Below are 22676 nucleotides of genomic sequence, written 5' to 3'. Positions count from 1 at the left end.
CCTTCTCTGAACATGGTCCTACCAATGACCTTTTTTCTCATATATTTACTTTCACTATATCGTTCAAAAAATGAATGTCAATCCAGAAGTTATGATTGTATTTCCACTGAAAAACGTAACTCACGAGGGCGCATTTCAATTATGTCACTCAGTCGGACCCTCCACATGGTACAATAAATGTTTTTTGAGACTCCTGAAAAGACTGGAAACATTGTTTTTTATTATATTTATTTTCAGTGAGTGAGGATTGGCAATGAACGGATTTTTATTAGCACTTGTGATTGTCCGGTAAATTACGTAGAGGCGTGATACCTTCAAATAATCTGTCCTCCCACATGGATTTACCCAGCATGCTTTTCAGAACCATACAAGAAGCCATTTTGTTTTTGCCAGGTAGTTTTGTAGTTAAACAAATTTCTTCATTTAAACAGTCTATTCACATCATCCAACATTTTGAAGGTAAGAGTGTTTTGATTATGGATTCAAGAAAATAACAATCGAAGTTAAGAACAATTGATAGCATTTGTAAATGAAATTGTTGGCTGTAAATTGTCTGCCGTCAGACATCACTGTTATGTTTCTATTTTTGAATCTATGTCTTTGTTTTGAATTTCGCGATCTCATCTTCTCTGATATCTCGCAATGATAGATTCAGAATACCGATATCTTTACCGGTGCTAATTGCGTAGAGGGAGTGTTTCGGTAACATTTATAGAAAATAGGGCATTTAACAATTAATAGTAATTTCGATTTTTCATAGTTGAAACGAGTGTTCTAGCGCGAAGTTCGTGCGTCAGTGTGTGTATGTTTTGCCGAAGCGAAGGAACGCTTTGTTCGCCACATAAACTTTGTATAGCCGATCCTATCTACATGTTAAGTTTGACTCTTTAAAATGTGCAGCGCTCAACAAATGGATACTGATAGCTTTCCGTCCTGCCGGGAAAATATTTGTCTATTTCGCCGATGAATGCTAATGCTATTATGTTCCTGGCATTTAATTTGTTTAGGGAACTTTTAGTTTGTGAGTGAAACCTTAAGGTAGCGAGAAGGGAAATTTTCACTTTTTTCTTGATTTTTCAAAAATTGATAAAACAGTTACTTTAGACCTTGATACATCACCCCAGGTTTACAAAAGATCGAAATTGCGAAATAACGTTGCTCAAATTAGTGTTTTAAAACACTAGCAGAAAAGACTACAACTGCCGTTTCGTGGATATTTGCATAGTGTTTATCTTTGGAAGGAATTAAATGATAACATCTTATCTGTATACTCTGTTGTTGACGATTCTGATATAACGGGTGATAAGCTTCCAGTTGCAAACAATGCGTGTTTATCTAACGTCCATTGTCAGCATTATTGTCAGTCGAGACTTCGTCGGAGAAACATGGTCATACAGTACTCATTTCGTCCAACCTTCCGCTTTTACATCGACCGCTTATCGCTTAATTTCCGACCACGCGGTCTTGTCCGACCGGAAACCGACCGCATTTTAATCGCGTTTTTTTTTCGCTCGCTCGCTCATTGAAAACATTGACCGCTCGCCCAAACACTGAAAACTGGCACATGGGTGGTCGAAATGGTGGTTTTGATAGTAAAGTGTGAACATACAACTAGTATTAACTATTATTACATTCTGAACGACACTTCAAATCTAATAGCTGTATTACACTTGTATCGTGAAAGCAACTGAACTGGGACTTCTTGTTACGTGTTTTGGGTGCTTGTTCTAGATGTAATATTTTTATTTTAATGAGACACAGGGTTCTCCACGAGGGGTTTTTACAGGGCGCCGCGCCCTGTTATCTGAAATTGGCGCCCTGTTTAAATTGTCAGCGCCCTGTTATATTTCCTGTGCGCCCTGCATGGTCCCATACAAAGAATTGTTTACAAAACAGGCCAACACTCATTGTCTTCCGAAGATGATTCATCGTGCTCATGGTAACTGGTTCATTGTTTTAAGGTGCAACTGTGAAAATTCCGGTCTGTTATCGTAGCAGGTCACCGTGAGGTGATAACACCACCAAACAAAAAGTTACAAGTTTTTTCAACACGATTAAAAATGAACATGTGGCCCAGAAAAGTGCATTACCGTACCCATATTTTTACTGCCAGGGTGACGTCAAATATATAAAATCGTTATCGGTAAAACCATTCGTTAAACATAAGGTCCATGGTTAAAACCAAGTTCACGCCGTGACTAGGTAGCGGCAACATAGTCACCGCCGAGTGGAACAAAGGCAGCAACCGGGCAGCTATGCACTTGCATGATCGGTAAACGACCAGCGCAGCCGACGTACCATCACAGACATTGCTGATCACCAAGAAGTCCACACGAATGCTTGCTTGAACATGTAAATGTTTACATTTAAATGTCACTATTTAAAGTTGAATTTTCTTTAAATCACGATTTAAAAACCCCGGTAAAGCGGCCATGCTTTCAACTCGCATCATAAGTGGAAGAAATAAATTTACTTGTGTTCTTTTGGAACAAATATTCTGATTGGTTGTTTTTCGCGTCAATGCGTGGCTTTGGCCAATCAAAAGCATCGTTACATAGTATCCGGGTGCACACAGTAAAATGAACTGTTTCCGGGTCATAGCTGTTTTCAACGAAGCAGACATCAACAAACTTTCGATTCGAATGAAAATTATTCTTTTAAATATGTATTTTGTTTTTTTATACCTAATTCTATTATTTTTGATAGTAACTGTTAACTGCAGATCGAAAATCTTCTATTGTGTATATTTTATGTTGTTTGATCACCTTGGTTTTTGATGCCATTCATGCAAGTTTTTTAATGAACCAATTACGAACGTTTGTGCGACATATATTTTATTTTGCTTCGTCCAAATAAATATAAATCATCAATATAAATTTTTGCTAATAATTAAATAAAGCATGTATGTATCTATTTGGGAAAATAAATTAACAAACTTGTTACGTCTTTTTCTGGACGCGATCATTACTTGTAAACAACTGATGTCGCTGCTTGAGGAATCGTGCAGCTAAAATCAGCTGATTGTACGTGCTGACGTTTACTTAATAATAGCTCTTCAAAATTCCTATTCATTTTGTAATAATAAATATATATTATGCATATGTAATAATATGTAGATTAATAGATTTTTTGGTTTCTATTTTTCAACATCCTTGCCAATGATGCACGTTACAAATGTGCCACGCCCACTTCACATTGGCGCGCCCTGTTTAATTTTCAAACCGTGGAGAACCCTGAGACAGTTACGTGAAAAAAAGCCTAGGTAACTCCTTTTGACAGAGCAGAGAAACGAGGAAATGTTAGTGATTAATTCCAAAAATAACGATATCGAATCCACATCGGTCCACGTCTGGTAAAATTTGACATTCAATTTTTAAAATTAAGTCACGATCATTGAATGAGCTCGGTCTATACCGTATACGTACCGCAAAAGTGTTCCCACAAAAAATATTTTCGACTAAAAACGGCCACATGCCCTGAAAAAATCAAACAGAGCTTGACATGTATGAATAATTTATTGGGCTTAAATGAAAAACGTGTCAAATTTAGTTATAGCCATAACTATTTGGTGGCCAGTCGATGAACAATTCAAAGTCCTTCAGGACTGAAAATCATCGACGCTACTCTGGTTTACTTTATTTCACAACTTGCAGAGAAAACTGATTCGCGTGAGCTCTAATGTATCATAGCCTAGTATTTTCTTTTTGAACTAAGGTCAAATTCCATCAGTTCGTCAAAATATATGTTTTTCAGCAAATAATTTTGAAGCCTGTCACAGCACAAACAACTATGTGAATCGACGCCGGTGATTGGATTGTACGACGACCCTTCAATTATCGTCAAATATGCTTTGTTACAACATCATTGATTGGCTGAGGGTCACCTGATCGGAGCACGAACTGGGTCACAGAACCATATTTGTCCGTATTATCAACAGGACTTTGCAAAATAACCACACCCACATTTTCAATCATTTTTAGCGCGGAAGTTGCCAACAAATGTTAAAAAAATCGTGAACTTCATGAATTCGAATAAAATAAAGCAAGCGATTGATAAGGATGATTATTAATATTTTCCCCGATGCTCTTCGAATTTTTATTTTTTTATTTCAAGGTAAGAAATGGCTAGCTGAAGTTGATTAATTATTTGGGGTTTCAGCCCACAAATTACGGACATGATCTCCATGAATTACGGTCAATGTTTGTCTTCTCTCGGCTGATTGTCACGGTGTTGATCGACGCCCTTCCTAAACTCAGTATGGAGAAACCAACGGGGATCGACATTCCAAACAAACAATCGAAATTATCAATGAAAGACAAGATTTTTCTAGATATTTACAAACATACTGTCATGACAAACATATGTAAAATTAACAAATACACAAAGAGGTGTAATATTAGGTTTTATTTTAGGCTTAGAAATATTTTCTTTCACTCAGCTCATGCATGTAACTGCCATTTAGCTTTACGGTCCTTCAGCATCGGGGGAAAACAACAATAATTATACAAAACACATTGCGAAGACTCAACAATCAGGAAAGAAACCCCAGACAACCCTGTCGTACTTGTGTTGAAATACATTTTGTATTTCACGTCAGAATATTGTTTAAAATAAAATATTCAGTCCAAGCCAAATCGAGGTCAAAGGGTCAGGTTGCGTGCATATAGTTATATATAGTTAAAACAAAAAGTATTTGAACTTTTGTCAGCTGTTCAACATCTATAAAAACCAGAAAGACAATTATAAGACAATGTGAACCTCGGAAATTATTCTGTTAGTCCGAATTTTAAATGCGCGCGAGCGAGCAGGTGGGCGGTGATATTTCGGGGTTTGCGCGGTCGAAAATAAAACGGAAATTGTCCGGTCGAATTCAACAAGCGGCCGCAAAAGCGAGAGAAAAGGTGATTGGAAAGCGGAAGCGGGCGGGAGGTTGTGCGAAAGGAGTACTGTAACTTTGCACAACTTTCTTTTAAATCGTTTTATTTTCCAAGTCAATATTCTATTTTACTAATACATTTTTTTTCTAACGCAATGGCGAAGAAAAGAAAGAAAGCGTTGACAGACGAGGCAAAGAAAAATCTGCCACTCAGTGTCGCACTCTGACACAGCAATTTTTTTCAAACATCGGCCATTTTGTTTCACAATGAAAACCGTTTTATTAGATGTCTTATCTGAGACACTTGAAGGATTAGCTTGTTTGTAAACTGTCAGCGTGTACAGTGAGACAGTAATGTTTGTCAGAGGATTATCCCTCGTTGTTCGTTTGCATAACAATGGAAAACCCGAACGTTCCTGGAGTACGGACTCAAATGCCAGCAGTTTTCTTCATTTTTCGTGCTCGAGCTTGAAATTATTCATTATCTGACACTCTTTATGAGTTCTATGATATCAGTGGTTAATATGTTTGGCCATTTTTAGTGTATATTTATAATAATGCAGCAAATCTACAGTGTTTTATTAACCAAAACTGTTTTTCGCGTTTTTCTCGAGTTGAAGTTTTGATCGAGAACGACTCATTGGGACCGCCGCCAAATCAAGTGCGTTCGGACTAGGACATTCAAACTCGCAGTTATCGTTCAAAAGATAATGATGGTGCGAAATATGTCTGGGTTTTTAAAGAAAATGCTTTGTCACAGAATAATAGTCTGTTAAAGGTGCCAAGTATGAAATAACTTGGGGACAAAAAAACAAACCTGCATAGAAATCGGAATAATAGGTCTTTTGATTATCGGAGACGCATTTCAATGGACTTGATTACGAACAATGCATAACTTAAATTTCACCAGGAAATTCCGCAGTGTGCTCTCGCAATCGCGTACTTAGTCATTTTTACAAGGTTCGCCATTTTTGATGTCACGTGATAATTATGTAAACAATGTCTGTCCAGTTTGTGCGAACTTGCACCTCTATACTTAGTCTTTTGATATATATAACCTAAATTACTGTTCTGAAGGAGACAACAGACAGAGAATGTTTTATTTAAAAACGTCACAAAACCTTCTCGCTACCTTAAGGTACATCGATACGTTACTGACGTCATCCCAGATAGTCGTGTTTTGTGTTCAGCCTCTTGGCTGTTGGTGTTACCCCTAAGATTAGCATGATTTCACATTAGACATTATGACAATTTGTTTATTTCTTTGAATATTTTTTTAAATACACACTCACAGAAAAAAAATAATACTATGTATAAATATGCAAGGAAAGGGGAAATACTTGAAGCAAAGCTTGCAAAAAGCTTGTATTAGTGACAGGCTAGTATTGTCTATGATGGCACTTGCCAAGATTACGTAAAGAAATTTTCTTGAAAATTGCTTGAATAAGCATGAATCAATGCTTAATAAATTAGAATAATTTTTTTGGAGCTTATTTGAAAACTTGACGTTTATTTATTTCAAAAGAAACACATATCGGGTTTATGGTTACATGTAGCTTACTGGAATGTAAAAACAATTTTATTGCGTTTTGCTTATGTTTTAAGGATGCATTCATGTTTATTTATATGTTAGGAAACAGTTGTAAGTGTAAGTATAGGAAAAATTATCAAAATGAACGGTAACTAATTTTTTATGGCTAAGGTATGTATCTACCCGTGGAGGTAAAAAAGATCTTTTATTTTGTTTTACCTCCATGACCTTAAATGACAAATCTACAGAGTCCATCCACAGACACAAACTGTCTATTACCAAATTCTATCGTAAATTCGCCCATCCGAAAAATCGCCCTGGGCAGTTTCACAGCAGGTAGGCCCTCATTTGGGGTTCAAATTTTTCAAAAAATTATCATCAAATACTTTGAGGGGGCTTATATTTTCCACCTACACCGACTTTCAACGCCATCAGTTGGACCACTCAAAACGAAAGAAACTATTGCAGTAGCTAATCTAAAATTGTATACATTTTTTTCTAGCTGGATTAAAAAGTAGACCGTGCATCTTTCTCCAAAAAAATCACATTAATGACCCTTGTGCGCCAAATACAATTATTTTGTTTCATTTTATTTAGTAACATCTGTCAAAATTGATATTTTTTTTTACATCAAGTGGTTTAATTTATTGGTCAAAATAATTCAAGAACATTGATATAGTACTTGTACACAGTATTTGAGGTTGATGTAAATATAAATGTTCTAAGGATTTTCTTCGAAAGGTTTGATTGATTGGTATGCTAATTATATGCAAATTATATACATGCTAATTATATGCAAATTAGTGCCCCTCTTTAAATTTTATTTGTGGAGAACACTGCTTCATATTTTGATAACCCGCAATCTGGCAGACTTTACAAATTTAACCAAAAAACGTTGTTCCCCATGTCATATGAACTGACAAGTGACATGGCACAAAATCATGATGAACCAGTTACCTCCATGGATAACGATATATTCACTGACTGGCTAGTATTTCCAATTTTTGGTTGTTCTATTTCTAACTTTATTTGACTTGATGCACACATAAAATACAATGAAGTAAAATGATATAAAATAAATGAGATATACAATATCTTTTCTTTATTGTAGCTATTGCATCACAGTGTTGGGGAAACTAGCTATTATGCAAATTTGATGTATTGTTATGCAAATTAGCAACAATGCTTTGCATGGAGTCTGGGGAGAACTCTGACAGGTATAGTGTATGAGGTCAATTTGATCATGTGCTGGCCATGCTTGTTAAAACATTGTTTATTAGTATCTAAAGATGTCAGTTTTCCCCAAAATAAGAACATTAATAACAAAGAATTTGCAGTAGATTTGGTTTTCAAACTAAATTCATTGTTATTAGATGAATTTCCAATTTTGGCATGCGTCACATGGTTTGTCTGTATTGTTTGTTGATCTTCATGTAAACTTAACTTATGCAATTTTGTTATTTCAGTTTGGGGCAATTTGCAAAGATGTCCGAAGCATTTGTTGGCTGTGTTGTATCTCTACACTGTGGAGATATTTTAGGCACATATCAAGGCCATGTTTCTATGGTGGATAAGACCCAGCAAACGATATCTCTCCAAAAAGCATTTCGTAATGGAGTGAAATGTACTGTTCCAGAACTGACTATCAGGTATACTTCAAACATTGGTCTGCTTAGTAACTTAGGGATACATATATGCTGTGTTCAACCTGTTATTTAGTCTTTGACAATGATCAATATTGGTTTCAATTACAGTCAAACCTGTTATAGTGGCCACCCATGGGACTTCAAGATTTTGGCCTTTATAGACAGGTGGCCTTTCTATACAGGTTTACTAATTTATGCATGAATATTAATTAGGCATTGAATTAATGTATTAAAACAGATCTCATAACTCCATTTGACACACACCATCACACTACTGTACACAGTATTCGAACACTTTATTACAAATAAAAAATGTTGATTTTTTATTAGTCCCCGTTCGGACAAAGTCCGAAAACGGGGACTTATAATTCGGTCTTCGTCCGTTCGTTGCGTCCATCCAGAGTCATATCTCAGAATCCCTTGGACCTAGTACTTTATGTGAGACATATGCACATGCAGTGGTTTAGCGATTCGATTCAAAATGGCCGACTGGCAGCCATCTTGCAGGGTTCTCCACGGTTTGAAAATTAAACAGGGCGCGCCAATGTGAAGTGGGCGTGGCACATTTGTAACGAGCATCATTGGCAAGGATGTTGAAAAATGGAAACCAAAAAATCTATTAATCTACATATTATTACATATGCATAATATATATTTATTATTACAAAATGATTAGGAATTTTGAAGAGCTATTATTAATTAAACGTCAGCACGTACAATCAGCTGATTTTAGCTGCACGATTCCTCAAGCGGCGACTTCAGTTGTTTACAAGTAATGATCGTGTCCAGAAAAAGACGTAACAAGTTTGTTAATTTATTTTCCCAAATAGATACATACATGCTTTATTTAATTTTTATCAAAAATTTATATTTATGATTTATATTTGGACGAAGCAAAATAAAATGTATGTCGCACAAACATTCGTAATTGGTTCATTAAAAAACCAAGGTGATCAAACGAAATAAAATGTACACAATAGAAGATTTTCGATCTGCAGTTAAGTTACTATCAAAAATAATAGAATTAGGTATAAAAAAACAAATACATACTTAAAAGAATAATTTTCATTAGAATCGAAAGTTTGTTGATTTCTGCTTCGTTGAAAACAGCTATGACCCGGAAACAGTTCATTTTACTGTGTGCACCCTGATACTATGTAACGATGCTTTTGATTGGCCAAAGCATTGACGCGAAAAACAACCAATCAGAATATTTGTTATAAAAGAACACAAGTAAATTTATTTCCTCCACTTATGATGCGAGTTGAAAGCATGGCCGTTTTACCGGGGTTTTTAAATCGTGATTTAAAGAAAATTCAACTTTAAATAGTGACATTTAAATATAAACATTTACATGTTCAAACAAGCATTCGTGTGGACTTCTTGGTGATCAGCAATGTCTGTGATGGTACGTCGGCTGCGCTGGTCGTTTACCGACCATGCAAGTACATAGCTGCCCGGTTGCTGTCTTTGTTCCACTCGGCGGTGACGATGTTGTCGCTACCTAGTCACGGCGTGAACTTAGTTTTAACCATAGACCTTATGTTTAACGAATGGTTTTACCGATAATGATTTTATATATTTGACGTCACCCTGGCAGTAAAAATATGGGTACAGTGATGCACTTTTCTAGGCCACATGTTCATTTTTAATCGTGTTGAATAAACTTGTAACTTTTTGTTTAGTGGTGTTATCACCTCACGGTGACCTGCTACGATAACAAACTGGAATTTTCACAGTTGCACCTTAAAACAATGAACCAGTTACCCTGAGCACGATGAATCATCTTCGGAAGACAATGAGTGATGGCCTGTTTTGTAAACAATTCTTTGTCTGGGACCATGCAGGGCGCACAGGAAATATAACAGGGCGCTGACAATTTAAAGAGGGCGCCAATTTCAGATAACAGGGCGCGGCGCCCTGTAAAAACCCCTCGTGGAGAACCCTGTCTTGTTTTTTGAAAATGTTGTATTTTGGACATTCTTTGTCAGTTTTCATTCAAACTTGGTACATAGTTTATACATGTTAGGATACATGTCCATGACGATTTATTTCGCAATTGGATCAATGATGGTCGACTGGCAGGCATCTTGTTTTTGTTTTTTATGCGGTATCTTGGACGTGCTCTGTCAGTTTTCATTCAAATTTGGCACATACTTTATACATGTTAGGATGCATGTCCATGACAATTTGTTTCAAAATCTGGTCAAGGATGGCCGATTGACAGCCATCTGACTTTTTGGCCTTACTCTATATTTCCACAATTTATGTACCATTTTCATTCGTATTTGGCACATACATCATACATATCAGTGTGTTTCATAATCAGATCAAAGATGGCCGAATAACAGCTGTTTTTATTTTTGGCACGTGTTTTGATGTAAATAAACAATCTGTTGTATACGACAAGTTTCAAGGACACTCTCGCGACAACCCCTTCGCTTTAATATGACAAGCACAGAGAACTTTCAAAAATTTAACGAGGAGCTCGGGACTGTGTCATTTTCAATGACTTGTTCAATTTTAAATTGTATTATGTAAATTAAAATCATCGAACAATATTGAGTAGTATCGAAAGTTAAATGTTCGAAGATTTGTACAATAAAGTTCATGTTCAGCAGCAGTTTTAGTATCATTTCCTACTAAGAAATCACTCAGCTTGCTTTGCTTAGCTATTCTGAATTTGTATGTTTCTTTTAATATTTATTGTGTCTCGTAACTGTCTCGGAATGTCTCTGGGCTATAGCAAATTCTTTATTTTTTTCAAAAATCTTCCTGACCTACCTCACTTGCAAAATCAAACATTACTTTGCACAATCAAAATCTGGGCAACTTCCATGTCATCGTACTGCTGCAACAATAGAAACGTGTGAAATATGCCTGGTGACTTTGGCCGGCGAACTGACGTCAATTCAACATCATTGTTAAAAGCATCTATTGTTACATGTACCAAGACAGTAGCGACCAAAACAAAAATTGTTGAACGAATTTAGTTGGACAACAAGACGATACTGCACACACATTCCCTCACAGTGATCGATACACAGTAAAGGAAGCGACTCTACTTTTTGACCTGAGTTATCATAACCCCGGAAGAACAAGAACGCACATGCGCAAAACTAATTAGCATTATTTATTTGGATGGATAACAGGCATGGCCGTTGCGTTGACTTTTTTCTTTTTGCTATCAGTTCCAGATACATGCACATTTGTCGATATTTATAGGAGTTCAAAGTGAATAAATATTGATACTAAATAACAAGTGAGTTGTTACGTTTTTTTGTTGGTAATCAATTCGATCAAGGATTTACCGTCTGCATCCCAATTCACCCTGGCGGACTGTGCCCCAGCGATTCACAAAACGTTTGTGGGTCATCATCGTTGTGGCTGCTTGATTCATTGAACAAAACCTCAGGTGAAAAGCACTTCTGTTATTTACATGGTATACATATTTCAACAAAACATTAATTCTTAATTATGTTGTTGGCGTTCCATGGCCATCGGTACGGTGTGTTGGCCGTACGTGGTAAACTGAATAAAACATAATTGCCGAAGCTAATCTTCGTTGTAACCCAGCATGCATCGGTTGTGATGTCACTACATGCGTTACGTCGCCTTAGGGTGGCGTTCCTCGGTAATGACGTACTATGAATGAGGTATTTCTAGAGGTCAGGGTTCGTTTTTTCCTTGTCCGTCTCGTCTGCAGTTGAATAATTTTTACTTCGATTTATTTGCGACTTAATTTCACTTGTTTTTTTAATTCTTGGTAATTAGTGTCACTGGCGATGAAGTAGTAAAAACGCAATTAATCGCAGTGCAGCAACTCGGGATAGACCATCCCGACGCAATGGGGAAATTATTACTACCCTAGTATTTTGGGTTTGCCTGCTCCGCACCCTTGATAGACTTGGTAACTTCTTTATTTTTGTAAGGCTAACTATGTACAAAGGCGGGATTACCTTTCGATCAATACATGTTATTGTTTTAAAGATGTGCTAGACGAGGCAGACACTTGTAAACAATACAACGTGAATAAGCATCGTGGGCAGGATTTCAAGGATCACGGGCGAAACAAAAGCGACGCGGCTGTTTGTCTAAGCGACGCGGGCCCGCAGTGCTTGAAAGGCCTTGGGAGAACACTGGTTCATCTGAACAACTGATCACTGCCGTTGGCCGCGTTAGACAGGTGGCTGCTTTATACAGGGTGTTTTACATGTAAATTTCGTAGGGACTGTTTGGTTGCGCCCGCTATAGGCAGGTGGCCGCTGTATCCATTTGGCTGTTAACACAGGTTTGACTGTATATCGCTTTGAGTAATTATTTCGCGAACTTGTTCTTTACTTGGGTTAAGCACATTTCTAACACTACTTCCATCTAATAATATAATTTTAACATGAAAGTAGTTTCTCACTTTGTATTTTTATGTACCCATAGATTAAACCAGAGTTTGGTCATAGCATACTTTCAAAATGTTATCTGAATTAATTACTGGCAGTGTGTACTGTTAAATGTGAGGACAAATGGCATGGACTCTTAAATTAACACTACAAAACTCACAATTTATAGAGACACACAGTAGCTGAAGTGCTCAGACTAATTTTGAATGCTGATGGGAAAGGTCACTGAAAATTAATGAATGTATTTGTAATTTAATATTTTAAACATAAATATTTACTTGCATATTCTACTGTTTAGCCACATTTTTGTTTATTTGCATTTTGACATTCAATTTCTTCTCTGTTTGCTTTCAGTGCAATTGATATCAAAGATCTTAAACTATTGAAAACAGCTGAAGCTGTTGTTGAGGAAGAAAAGGAGCGGGAGAGGAAAAAAAAGAACTACAGTGTGAGAACACCAAAGAAAGGATGTAGTTTAGACTCTGCAGATATCAAGAAAGGAAAAAGTGAGATCATATCGGAGAATAACAATGCAGCATTCCATAATGGAGTCAGTATTTTACCTAAAAAGGTCTCCAACGGTACCTTTCAGCAGAGTTGTAGTAACATTAAACTGCATGGAGAGAAGTCACATAGTTATGGAGATAAAAGCCAAAATGGAGGAAAGTCTAAAAAGTCAGACTTTCTCCGGAGATCAGACACTGCCCCAAGCAAACTGTCTGACTCTTATAAAGGTTGTGTGGAGAATGGTGTACGTCAGAATGGTAGTAGCAGTAGCCACAAACTAGGTAGTAGTGATATTTCTTGTGTGAAAATGACACCAAAGAAAGATGATTTGAGTAATGGTCTGGTTCTAGGAGATAGTTTTGAACTGACTGGAGGCAGACCACAAACACTGAAAGGTGATGAGAGTCCAACTCAAGCTTATGTCAGACAGAGGATTAATTCAGGTACTTATATTCACATGTTGCTGGCAAAATGTTAATATCTAGTATTACCGGTACATGGTAATTTTTTGGAAATTTCAAAATGAAAATATATTACCACATATTAAATGTAGCAGAGCAAATCCAAATGGCAAATCTAGTTATGAAAGACTTACTAAGAGTTGTACACAAAGTCGTATTCTGGCTTTTAAGCTTGCCACCTGTCATTTTCAGACAGGACTTCATGTTTTACACAGGTACAAAATTTCATCTGAATTTCAACAAACCTGTCCACTCGTAATTTACAAAATAACAATAAAATAATCACCAAACAAGAGACTAAAATTATGTGGCTACTGACTGTCTTTTATTCCGATATTGTTTTTAGATGGGCACATTCCATTTCCCCTTTGTAACAAGTATCAAAAAAGCTATCAGAGCTATTTCAATTTGACCACATGTTAACACTTGAATTTTTTAAATAAAAAAGATGAAATGAAATAATTGTATGCAATTTTATCATTTTGAATTTCCTAAAACACAAATTGGTGAAAAAGTTTTAAATTCGTAAAATAGACATTATTATTTTCATGCATAATCCTTGAAATATGTTGTTTCTTGTAGTAGGGTCTAGTGATGTCAGGAGAAAGCCAAGTTCACCTCGGGTGATAGATCCAAGAAATGGTCACAAAATGAAGGTCAAAGACATGGCTTGTTTTAGTGCACCAATAGATGATTCCTACTTGGCAGAGTTTGATTTTGAGTACAATTTAGGCCTTTTTGACAAGGCTGCTGTTTTTGAAGAAATCAATAAAACCACATCTCATGATGATATAACACTGGAAAAGCTGAATAAGAAAAAGAAGAATTATCGATTTGATGAAAATATTTTGCAACCAGATCCATGTGCTTTGAAAGATATTATAGTACCACCTAGTACTGGACAGCATTATTATAAGACAGGTTAGTTTTGATTATTCACATATTTTGAGTCACTCCCTAGTATAATTATTGTATAGAGCAGTCAGCTTAATTATTACTTGGTTTTAATTTTGAAATAAAAACCTAGTGGCTATTCAAATTTAACAATAGAATGTTTTGTTTCCTGTGAATTTAGAACCTGTAACATCAAATCCGCTGAAATTAAACCCAGAGAATATTTTTCTTCTACAATATATAACACAAATTATGAAAAATATCATGGGTTATTTTCTTTTCTTCATTTTTACAAAACTAGGATCTGAGTTACAGCAAGTCTCAGAAGTATTGGGGCAGCCAATTTGCAAACTCGCTAGCGAATTGGCTAACTGCTTTGATTTTGACTGAACAGTTGGCTTTCGAATCTTGTTGGCGCCGACTCGTGGTCGCGTCCATCCTGGGCTGGACTTTTAGGCCACCATACACCTCCACTCCTCTCCCATTTCTCATCGTTGCAGAAGAAATGCAGGACAGCCACTCTGGACAATATGTCCTTAAAGTTGTCAAGGCGAAACTCGCTTGCCGCTATCAATCTCTCGTAGAGCTGTGTAAATGTCACATCTCCCTGGCCGAAGTCAATTGCGTACCAGTCTACAACAATTACTCCGTTTTTCCTCTGAACTTTTATGCACACGTATTTTGGTGGCGTGGTTGCCATGTTGGAATTCCCGGCAACGCAATACGCATATGCAGAAGATCATTTACGACAAAATTGGCACGTTTTGAAGTAGTCCAAAACAAGTTTTACGACAAGCCGGCGCTTTGCGACAATATGAGTCGCAAAGTTCCGGACAGAAAACCGATCTGTGGAGACTTGTTGTCGAAGATTTTTTTTTGTTTTTGTTTTGTTTTTGAAAACAGGCAAAAACTGATGCGCGCGCTGATGTCATCCATAAATTTAAGTCAGTATGGCTTTACTGGCAACTTATATTTTTGTTGAATGTTGTATATTTCCTGTAATTCGAAGTTTGTTTAACTGATACAGTCTCAGGGCTATGGCTAATTTGTTTTGACAATGTGCTGGTGAAAAAATAAAAAAAAAAATTCTTCAATGCTCAGTTTAACTTTTGAAAACAACAAATTTTTTTGATTTAAATTTTGCCGTTTTCCCACCAAAATCAAAGCCAAAAGATCGTACTACAACATCAGTAAATCTCTTCCGTGTTGCGTTTGCCATGAAGTTGCTGAATTGTCGTTAAAATATTTAAATGAGCTATTATAATTTGAACATGTTGGCAACAATGCATCATTTTGATTGGTTAATTAGCCACTTGACTTACCAGGTCAAAAAACATCTTGTTTTATCTCGTGTATGGAAAAACATGGCGGATATTGTACCACATCGGGTGTCCACACGCGACCGAAATCATTCACTTAAGGGCACAATTCACTTGCCCTGGGCAAGTGTGAATTGGAGGTGTGGCTATTCTAATGCATGGTGTTAATCACTTGCATAACCTATGACGTATCCTGTTTCAGTGGTCCAGCATCACGTGACTTTGATGACAGTAGTTAATTATTCGAGATTAGTAGCACGTCCCTTTCCCCGGTTCATATTTTTTACTTTTGTTCGCCAAAATCACAGCGTGTACACTTTTTATTGTCATAAATACTACACACAGTCACTGCTGTGGTATTCATGGTCCCATGCATCCACTTTGGCACAACATAATCGACCTGTAAGTTTGAGAAAACATGTCTTTACTGGAGCTTTGCTGGAGCTGTTTACTACAGCGTAACAAGCAAGGAAATATTTCCTATTGTTTAGGAGCGTATTTATAGTATACATGGGCTTTTAAGATGAAACTCAGTTGAATTTTACTTGCATTTCATAACAATTCAACAAATTTATTTTTTGTTATTATAATCACTACTGAGTAATAATCAACGATTGCGACACTTCGAAAACCGTGAGTTATTAGTCCCCGTTCGGACGCAGTCCGAAAACGGGGACTTATGTTTTGCCCTGTGTGCGTCCGTGCGTCCGTGCGTCCGTGATCACCTGTATCTCGAACATGCATGGACCGATTAAGTTCAAACTTCACTCATACATCACACATTATATGGGACATATGCACATGCATTTTTTTCATGATCCGATTAACGATAGCCGAATAGCGGCCATTTTAAGGCCGAAAATGCATCAAAATCGCACATTTTCACCATTCCGGACCCGGATCTCAGTTATGCATGGACGGATTTTGTTCAAATTTGGTACATACATTAAACATAATAGGACCTTGATGCACGTCATTTTTTTTTTCGGATCAAGTTCGAAATAGCTGACTGGCGGCCATTTTGTTTTAAAGAATTCAGTTCTGGATCCGTATCCGAGACATGTCTGGATTGATCAAGTTCAAACTTCACACACACAAGGTACATTATGTCACAAATATGTATGTGCATTTGTTTCATGATCTCATTAACGATAGCCGAATAGCGGCCATTTTAAGGCCGAAAATGCATCAAAATCGCACATTTTCACTATTCCGGACCCGGATCTCAGTTATGCATGGACGGATTTTGTTCAAATTTGGTACATACATTAAACATAATAGGACCTTGATGCACGTCATTTTTTTTTTTGGATCGGGTTCGAAATGGCCGACTGGCGGCCATTTTGTTTTAAAGAATTCAGTTCTGGATCCGTATCTGAGACATGCTTGGATTGATCGAGTTCAAACTTCACACACACAAGGTACATCATGTCACAAATATGTATGTGCATTTGTTTCATGATCTCATTAACGATAGCCAAATGGCGGCCGCTTTAAGGCCGAAAATGCATTGAAATCGCACATTTTCACCATTCCGGACCCGGATCTCAGTTATGCATGGACGGATTTCATTCAAATTTGGTACATACATTAAACATAATAGGACCTTGATGCACGTCATTTTTTTTTTCGGATCAAGTTCGAAATAGCCGACTGGCGGTCATTTTGTTTTAAAGAATTCAGTTCTGGATCCGTATCCGAGACATGTCTGGATTGATCAAGTTCAAACTTCACACACACAAGGTACATCATGTCACAAATATGTATGTGCATTTGTTTCATGATCTCATTAACGATAGCCAAATGGGGGCCGCTTTAAGGCCGAAAATGCATTGAAATCGCACATTTTCACCATTCCGGACCCGTATCTCAGTTATGCATCGATGGATTTTGTTCAAATTTGGTACATACATTAAACATAATAGGACCTTGATGCACGTCTTTTTTTTTTTCGGATCAAGTTCGAAATGGCCGACTGGCGGCCATTTTGTTAAAGAATTCAGTTCTGGATTCGTATCCAAGACATGTCTGGATTGATCAAGTTCAAACTTCACACACACATGGTACATCATGTCACAAATAGATATGTGCATTTGTTTCATGATCTGCTTAACAATAGCGGAATGATGGCCATTTTAAGGCCGAAAATGCATCAAAATCACGTATTTTCACAATTCCAGAACCGGATCTCAGTCATGCATGGATGGATTTTGTTCAGATTTAGCACAATGTGTTGTACATATGCAGGTGCATTTCGGTCATGATCTGCTTTGAATGTATATGTCACTCAAATATGAACGGAACGGGGACGTGTCATTGACAATGACTTGTTCACTTGTGAAACTAGTCATCTTGAGATTTTTTTTCGTGACCCCTATTTTAATACCAAATTAAGGCCTTTCACTGTTCTCCTAAATTAGAGTGACGCCAAAACCAGACCCTATGGTATTCAGGCTCGAATGCGTAGGGTTCTAACACGAATTCCAGAAAACTTGTGGTTTTTTTGTCTAGAAACCAGTGTTTCCCCAGAGACTGTAATTATTTCGCGAGCACTATACTCATAACAGACCAATCAGAAACACTACACAAACACGCTTTCTCAATCAAACCTTAAATAATCAGACGATAACATGTCAGTGTCTTTAAAAGTACCTGGATGTTACGTATATTTGTGCGTTGTTTATCAACTCAAATAATTACTTCCATCCCTGTAATACCTCTGCCATAGACGAATGACTGTTCTGTTAATTTTTAATTGGACATCGAGTTACAATTTTGACTATCACAAAAGTGGACATGGTTTATGAAATATGAGCGTGATCATTTTTGTAACTTGATGTTTTCATAACTCGATGTCCGTAAATCTAACAATTCAGCATCTTGCACCAATTCTGGGTAAAAGCTAAATGTTCATGTTAGGCTATCAAGTTCTGACTTCCTGTACAATCTACTGTACTAATATAATCAGGATGAAATTTATATTAATTTTTTTGTAATTTTATGGCACCTGTTTTGTTTTGACAGCCAATGGATCACATATTCCTGTTATAGCCAGTGATTTGAGATCGCGAATATTCTCAGCTGCAGAAAAGTGTGGCCTGAGCTGTGAGAAAAGGACAGAGCTAGTAGGTCTAGCTGCAAGTCAGGTTGCAGTGGCAAATCTTGGTGGTGCAAGCAGGTATTAAATCTAGTGCCAGTTAACTGTATATATCACAACAATGTATTCTTCCGGAATCTGATTACAAAGCTTGTTTAGTCCTGAATTTGGTTTCCCTTGTATTTCTGTGCAATACAGTGTAGTTGACACTAAAAGCAAAAGTCACATATCAGCCATCATATATCATTGTACAGAATACATGTAAACTGTCTTATCTACTAAAACCTATAAAGCAATAACACTGCTATGTTATGTCTGATGAAAACCGGACATTTTTTCTGAATTCACTAAATAAAGTTAAAAAGTAATTACTGAAGTCTTTGGACATTTGAAATATTTTCATTCAATATTCTGTAGGCTCTAATTAAGTTGTTTTTTGCAAAGATCTACATTTTACTAAAAACTTGTAGACTAGTGTGAATATAGCATGGCAAAGCTCATCCCCTCATTGTAAGATGTGTAATTACATGTAATCTATTATTGGTTGCTTTCCCCAGGCTAAGCCTTGAAAATGTGCACCAGAGACCAACAATTGTTGTGTTATGTGGACCTCATTTACAAGGGGCTCAGGGAGTGAATTGTGCCAGACATCTAGCAAATCAAGGAGTGGATGTTATTGTTTTCCTGCCAAGTTTTGTTAAAATGATGGAATGTCTGATGACGGAAGTTGAAATATACAAGCTCACTGAAGGAAGTATGATATCTTGCATAAAAGGTAGGTATAGCACTGAGCGAAAGGTCCAAAATAATTTTGCCTGGATGTGTCCTGCAACAAATATTCTGACAACAAGGGAAAATAAATTCAGATACATTTATCTAGATTACTTGAACCACCACTTTTTAGAAAAAAGTCTTGTGATGATATGCAAATATATAAATTGAGTGTAAATGTCTTGAGTGACTCTATTGCTTGGACGTAAATTCAAACCACAATGTTGTGTATCTACTCAGAGATTGGTGATATTCTGGTACTTTATTGCATCACATTGTATTGGTTTTGTTTAGAGTTGAGAAACCTATGGTTCCTGTCATGTTGCACAGATCTTGATGATAAAGCTTGTCATTTTCAATTTGCAGACTTATCCAATTGTACAGTTGACCTGATCATCAACGCTTTAGATTGTCAGGAAAAATCGTTTTTGAGTGATCAACAGTGGTATAAAGATGTGACAGAGTGGGCAAACAACAACAAAGCACCAGTGCTGAGTCTTGATCCACCTTGCGTACAACAAATAGAGACCAGATTTACCTTAGCTGTAGGCCTACCTCTATCAATCACATCCAATGTAGGAACAGTGTACCTCTGTGATGTTGGTATACCAAAGAAAGTCTTCTCAGAGTTTGCTATTCAGTATGTATCACCATTCTGTGGTAAATTTTACATACTGCTTGACAAAGTATAGCAGTGTAATATCCAGTGTATGTTGCAATGTTGCAGTACTCTGAAAGAAACATTTTCAAGAATTTTGTAGTATTCTTAATAATAATAGTATTTGTTTGCGCATTTTGACTCCAGGGCTTGGTGCCCTTTGATATTATTCCAATATGCAAAGACAATTGAAATGGGCACCTCACAATACTGTTCAAGCCCTGTGACTTGCCCTAAATATTGCGCCTTGTACTGTGCAATACAGTTTACCATCATTGAATGGAAGCTGAATATCTTTGGATACACTTAATTTCGACCATTGGATAAATTTGTTTCAGGAACTTTGCTATCAGAGAGGCTTATTTTCCCAGTCTTGATCAACTCTGTTCACACACACTGGAATGCAGTGTTCTCCCAATAACTGTTCATAATGCCATGGTACAATTTCCAAGGATCAACCATCTACATATGCAAATTAGCCTTGGTGCCTGTTGGGACCAACGTTGTCATACACATGTCACTGATTCTAGTCTTGTTTCTATAAACTATAGACTTAATAAATGAAACGAAAATAAGCCCTTTTAATTAACAAGAAACTATGAAAACATTTCAATTCGCAAGATAATATCAGACACAGCCTCTGTGTGAATATCTTGCCATGTTTTGGAAAATATTAATTAGATGACAGGTTATATTTCCTGGATGGAGAGAGGGAATGCGGTGGGGTAATCATGCCATATGTTCAGTAAGACCAGTGTGTTCCTAGCATGTTGTGATAGATTAACATAATTACAGTATTCTTCACATGTAGACTTTTAGACCTTAACACATTGTCTGTTGATGTTATATACCAATCACTTTGACTCTCAATGGAGGTTTAAGCAGGCAATTAAATCAAAATTAGTTAAGATTGATTAATCCCAAATTCAAATTGAAGCAATGGTTGTTTTGATGGTTTAGACCCTATTTTATGTTGCATGCATGGGGTGCCATTTAATGGACTCCTGATCCAAAAATGTTGCCATCTTTGTTGAAAATTTACATTTTTTTAATGATGAAAACAAAACATTTAAGAAAATTCAAGATTTAATTCTAAATTGAAAATTACAGAATTTTTTTTAAAAGTCACTTCATTGTAAATAGTCTGCTGTCATGGTTACTTATTTCTATGATGTGTATCAATTGTCATTGTTACGATACACTACTTGCTATAGAGATATTTGCATGGTTGTAAATATAAGGGAAAGGTTTCCTGATTTTTCATTTCCTATTATAGACCATTTGTCACAACGTTTAGCAAAGCAGCAATTTTGTGACCTAATGATCACTTGATTTTTGTGTTAAGCACACTGATATTTGACCTGCATAAAACAAGTTTTACAAGTCAAATCCTTAAATAATTTTTTAAAAAAAAAAACATTTGTGTGTGCTTACATGATATAAGGTAAAAACAGTCAACTTTAGTTTTGTTGAGTTTGAAAAACTCATTCTTAAATTAATATGTGAATGGAAAAAGCTTAGTTGTGTGGTAGGGCAGAGCTATAGATAGTATATTTATCATGATTTTTAAAATTAGAAAGGGATTTATTTTTATGAGGGATTTTAACGTGGATGTTGTATTTGATGAGGGTGTTTTTAATTTAGCAATAGTTTTTTAAAATCTTTGCAATCTTTTTCATAAATTTTCTTGCCTTATGTTTATATCAGTTGAACTCTAAATTGGTTACACGTTTTTTTGGTCATGCTGGAACCCAGAGAATAATTTCTCTTAGTTAATCTATCTGCAAAATAGTGCTACAGAAGATGCAAAGAAATATATTTTTTAAGCCAAGGTGGCCGTCGCCTATTTTCGATTTTTAAAACTATGGTGTACAGTACTGATAGAGGTCTGTGTGGATATGTACAGAGATTTGTGTTGTAAATATGTAAATACTTGTGTAACCATTGTGAGGCACTTACTGTAACTTCACTTCAGAAATGAAATCTGGTATGTAAAACAGATCATTGTTTGTATGATATCAATGAAAATGATGCACAACATACCACATTGTTTTTCCTTCAGTGAAAATATATGTATTTTACAGCAAGCAAGTCACATGTAAAAAAAAATCTCTCCCTGTCACAAATGTGACTGCTAAGTACAAAATGTTGACTACATATTGTACTGTTTGATTATAAATGTTTTGACTAGCTTGTCAGTGGTGTCATTGGGTTTATATTAGGCTTTTCTCCATTTTAATGTTTGTTGTAGCTTTTCATTGTAAAATAGATCAATGAATGGGTTTGGGAGACTTTGTTAGTCATGTAGGGGTTTAAATTTGAAATTTGCTGTCAAAGAGGGAGAGTAATTTCGGTTGTGATCATCAGAAGGGGTTGGTTAATTGGGTATGACTATAATGGTTGGGACAGTACTGTATAGGAGGTGTTTGTGTTGTGACTGCGATGTCAAGGTTTGTGACAGCACTGTCCAGCTGGGGGGGAGGGGGGGGTGAATCGGGTTGGGACTGACTATAATTGGG

The 22676-nt window shown here is 36.4% G+C and overlaps 1 protein-coding gene across 1 annotated transcript; it reads left to right on the top strand.

Moving 5' to 3' along the window:
* Window positions 1–348: 348 nt before the first annotated feature.
* On the top strand, window positions 349–20732 carry LOC100373517 (enhancer of mRNA-decapping protein 3-like). The gene is made up of 7 exons (XM_085507271.1): window positions 349–459; window positions 7874–8056; window positions 12805–13400; window positions 14001–14339; window positions 18656–18809; window positions 19286–19503; window positions 19866–20732. The coding sequence occupies exons 2-7, from the start codon at window positions 7893–7895 to the stop codon at window positions 20189–20191; spliced, it is 1797 nt and encodes a 598-aa protein (XP_085363397.1). The 5' UTR covers window positions 349–459; window positions 7874–7892; the 3' UTR covers window positions 20192–20732.
* The last annotated feature ends 1944 nt before the right edge of the window (window positions 20733–22676 follow it).

This window comes from Saccoglossus kowalevskii, chromosome 13 (assembly GCF_978046115.1).
Source record: "Saccoglossus kowalevskii chromosome 13, keSacKowa6.1, whole genome shotgun sequence".
NCBI classification, from domain to species: Eukaryota; Metazoa; Hemichordata; class Enteropneusta; family Harrimaniidae; genus Saccoglossus; species Saccoglossus kowalevskii.
Note: the sequence above shows the minus strand (reverse complement) of the source record. Positions and strands in the feature narration are given on the sequence as shown.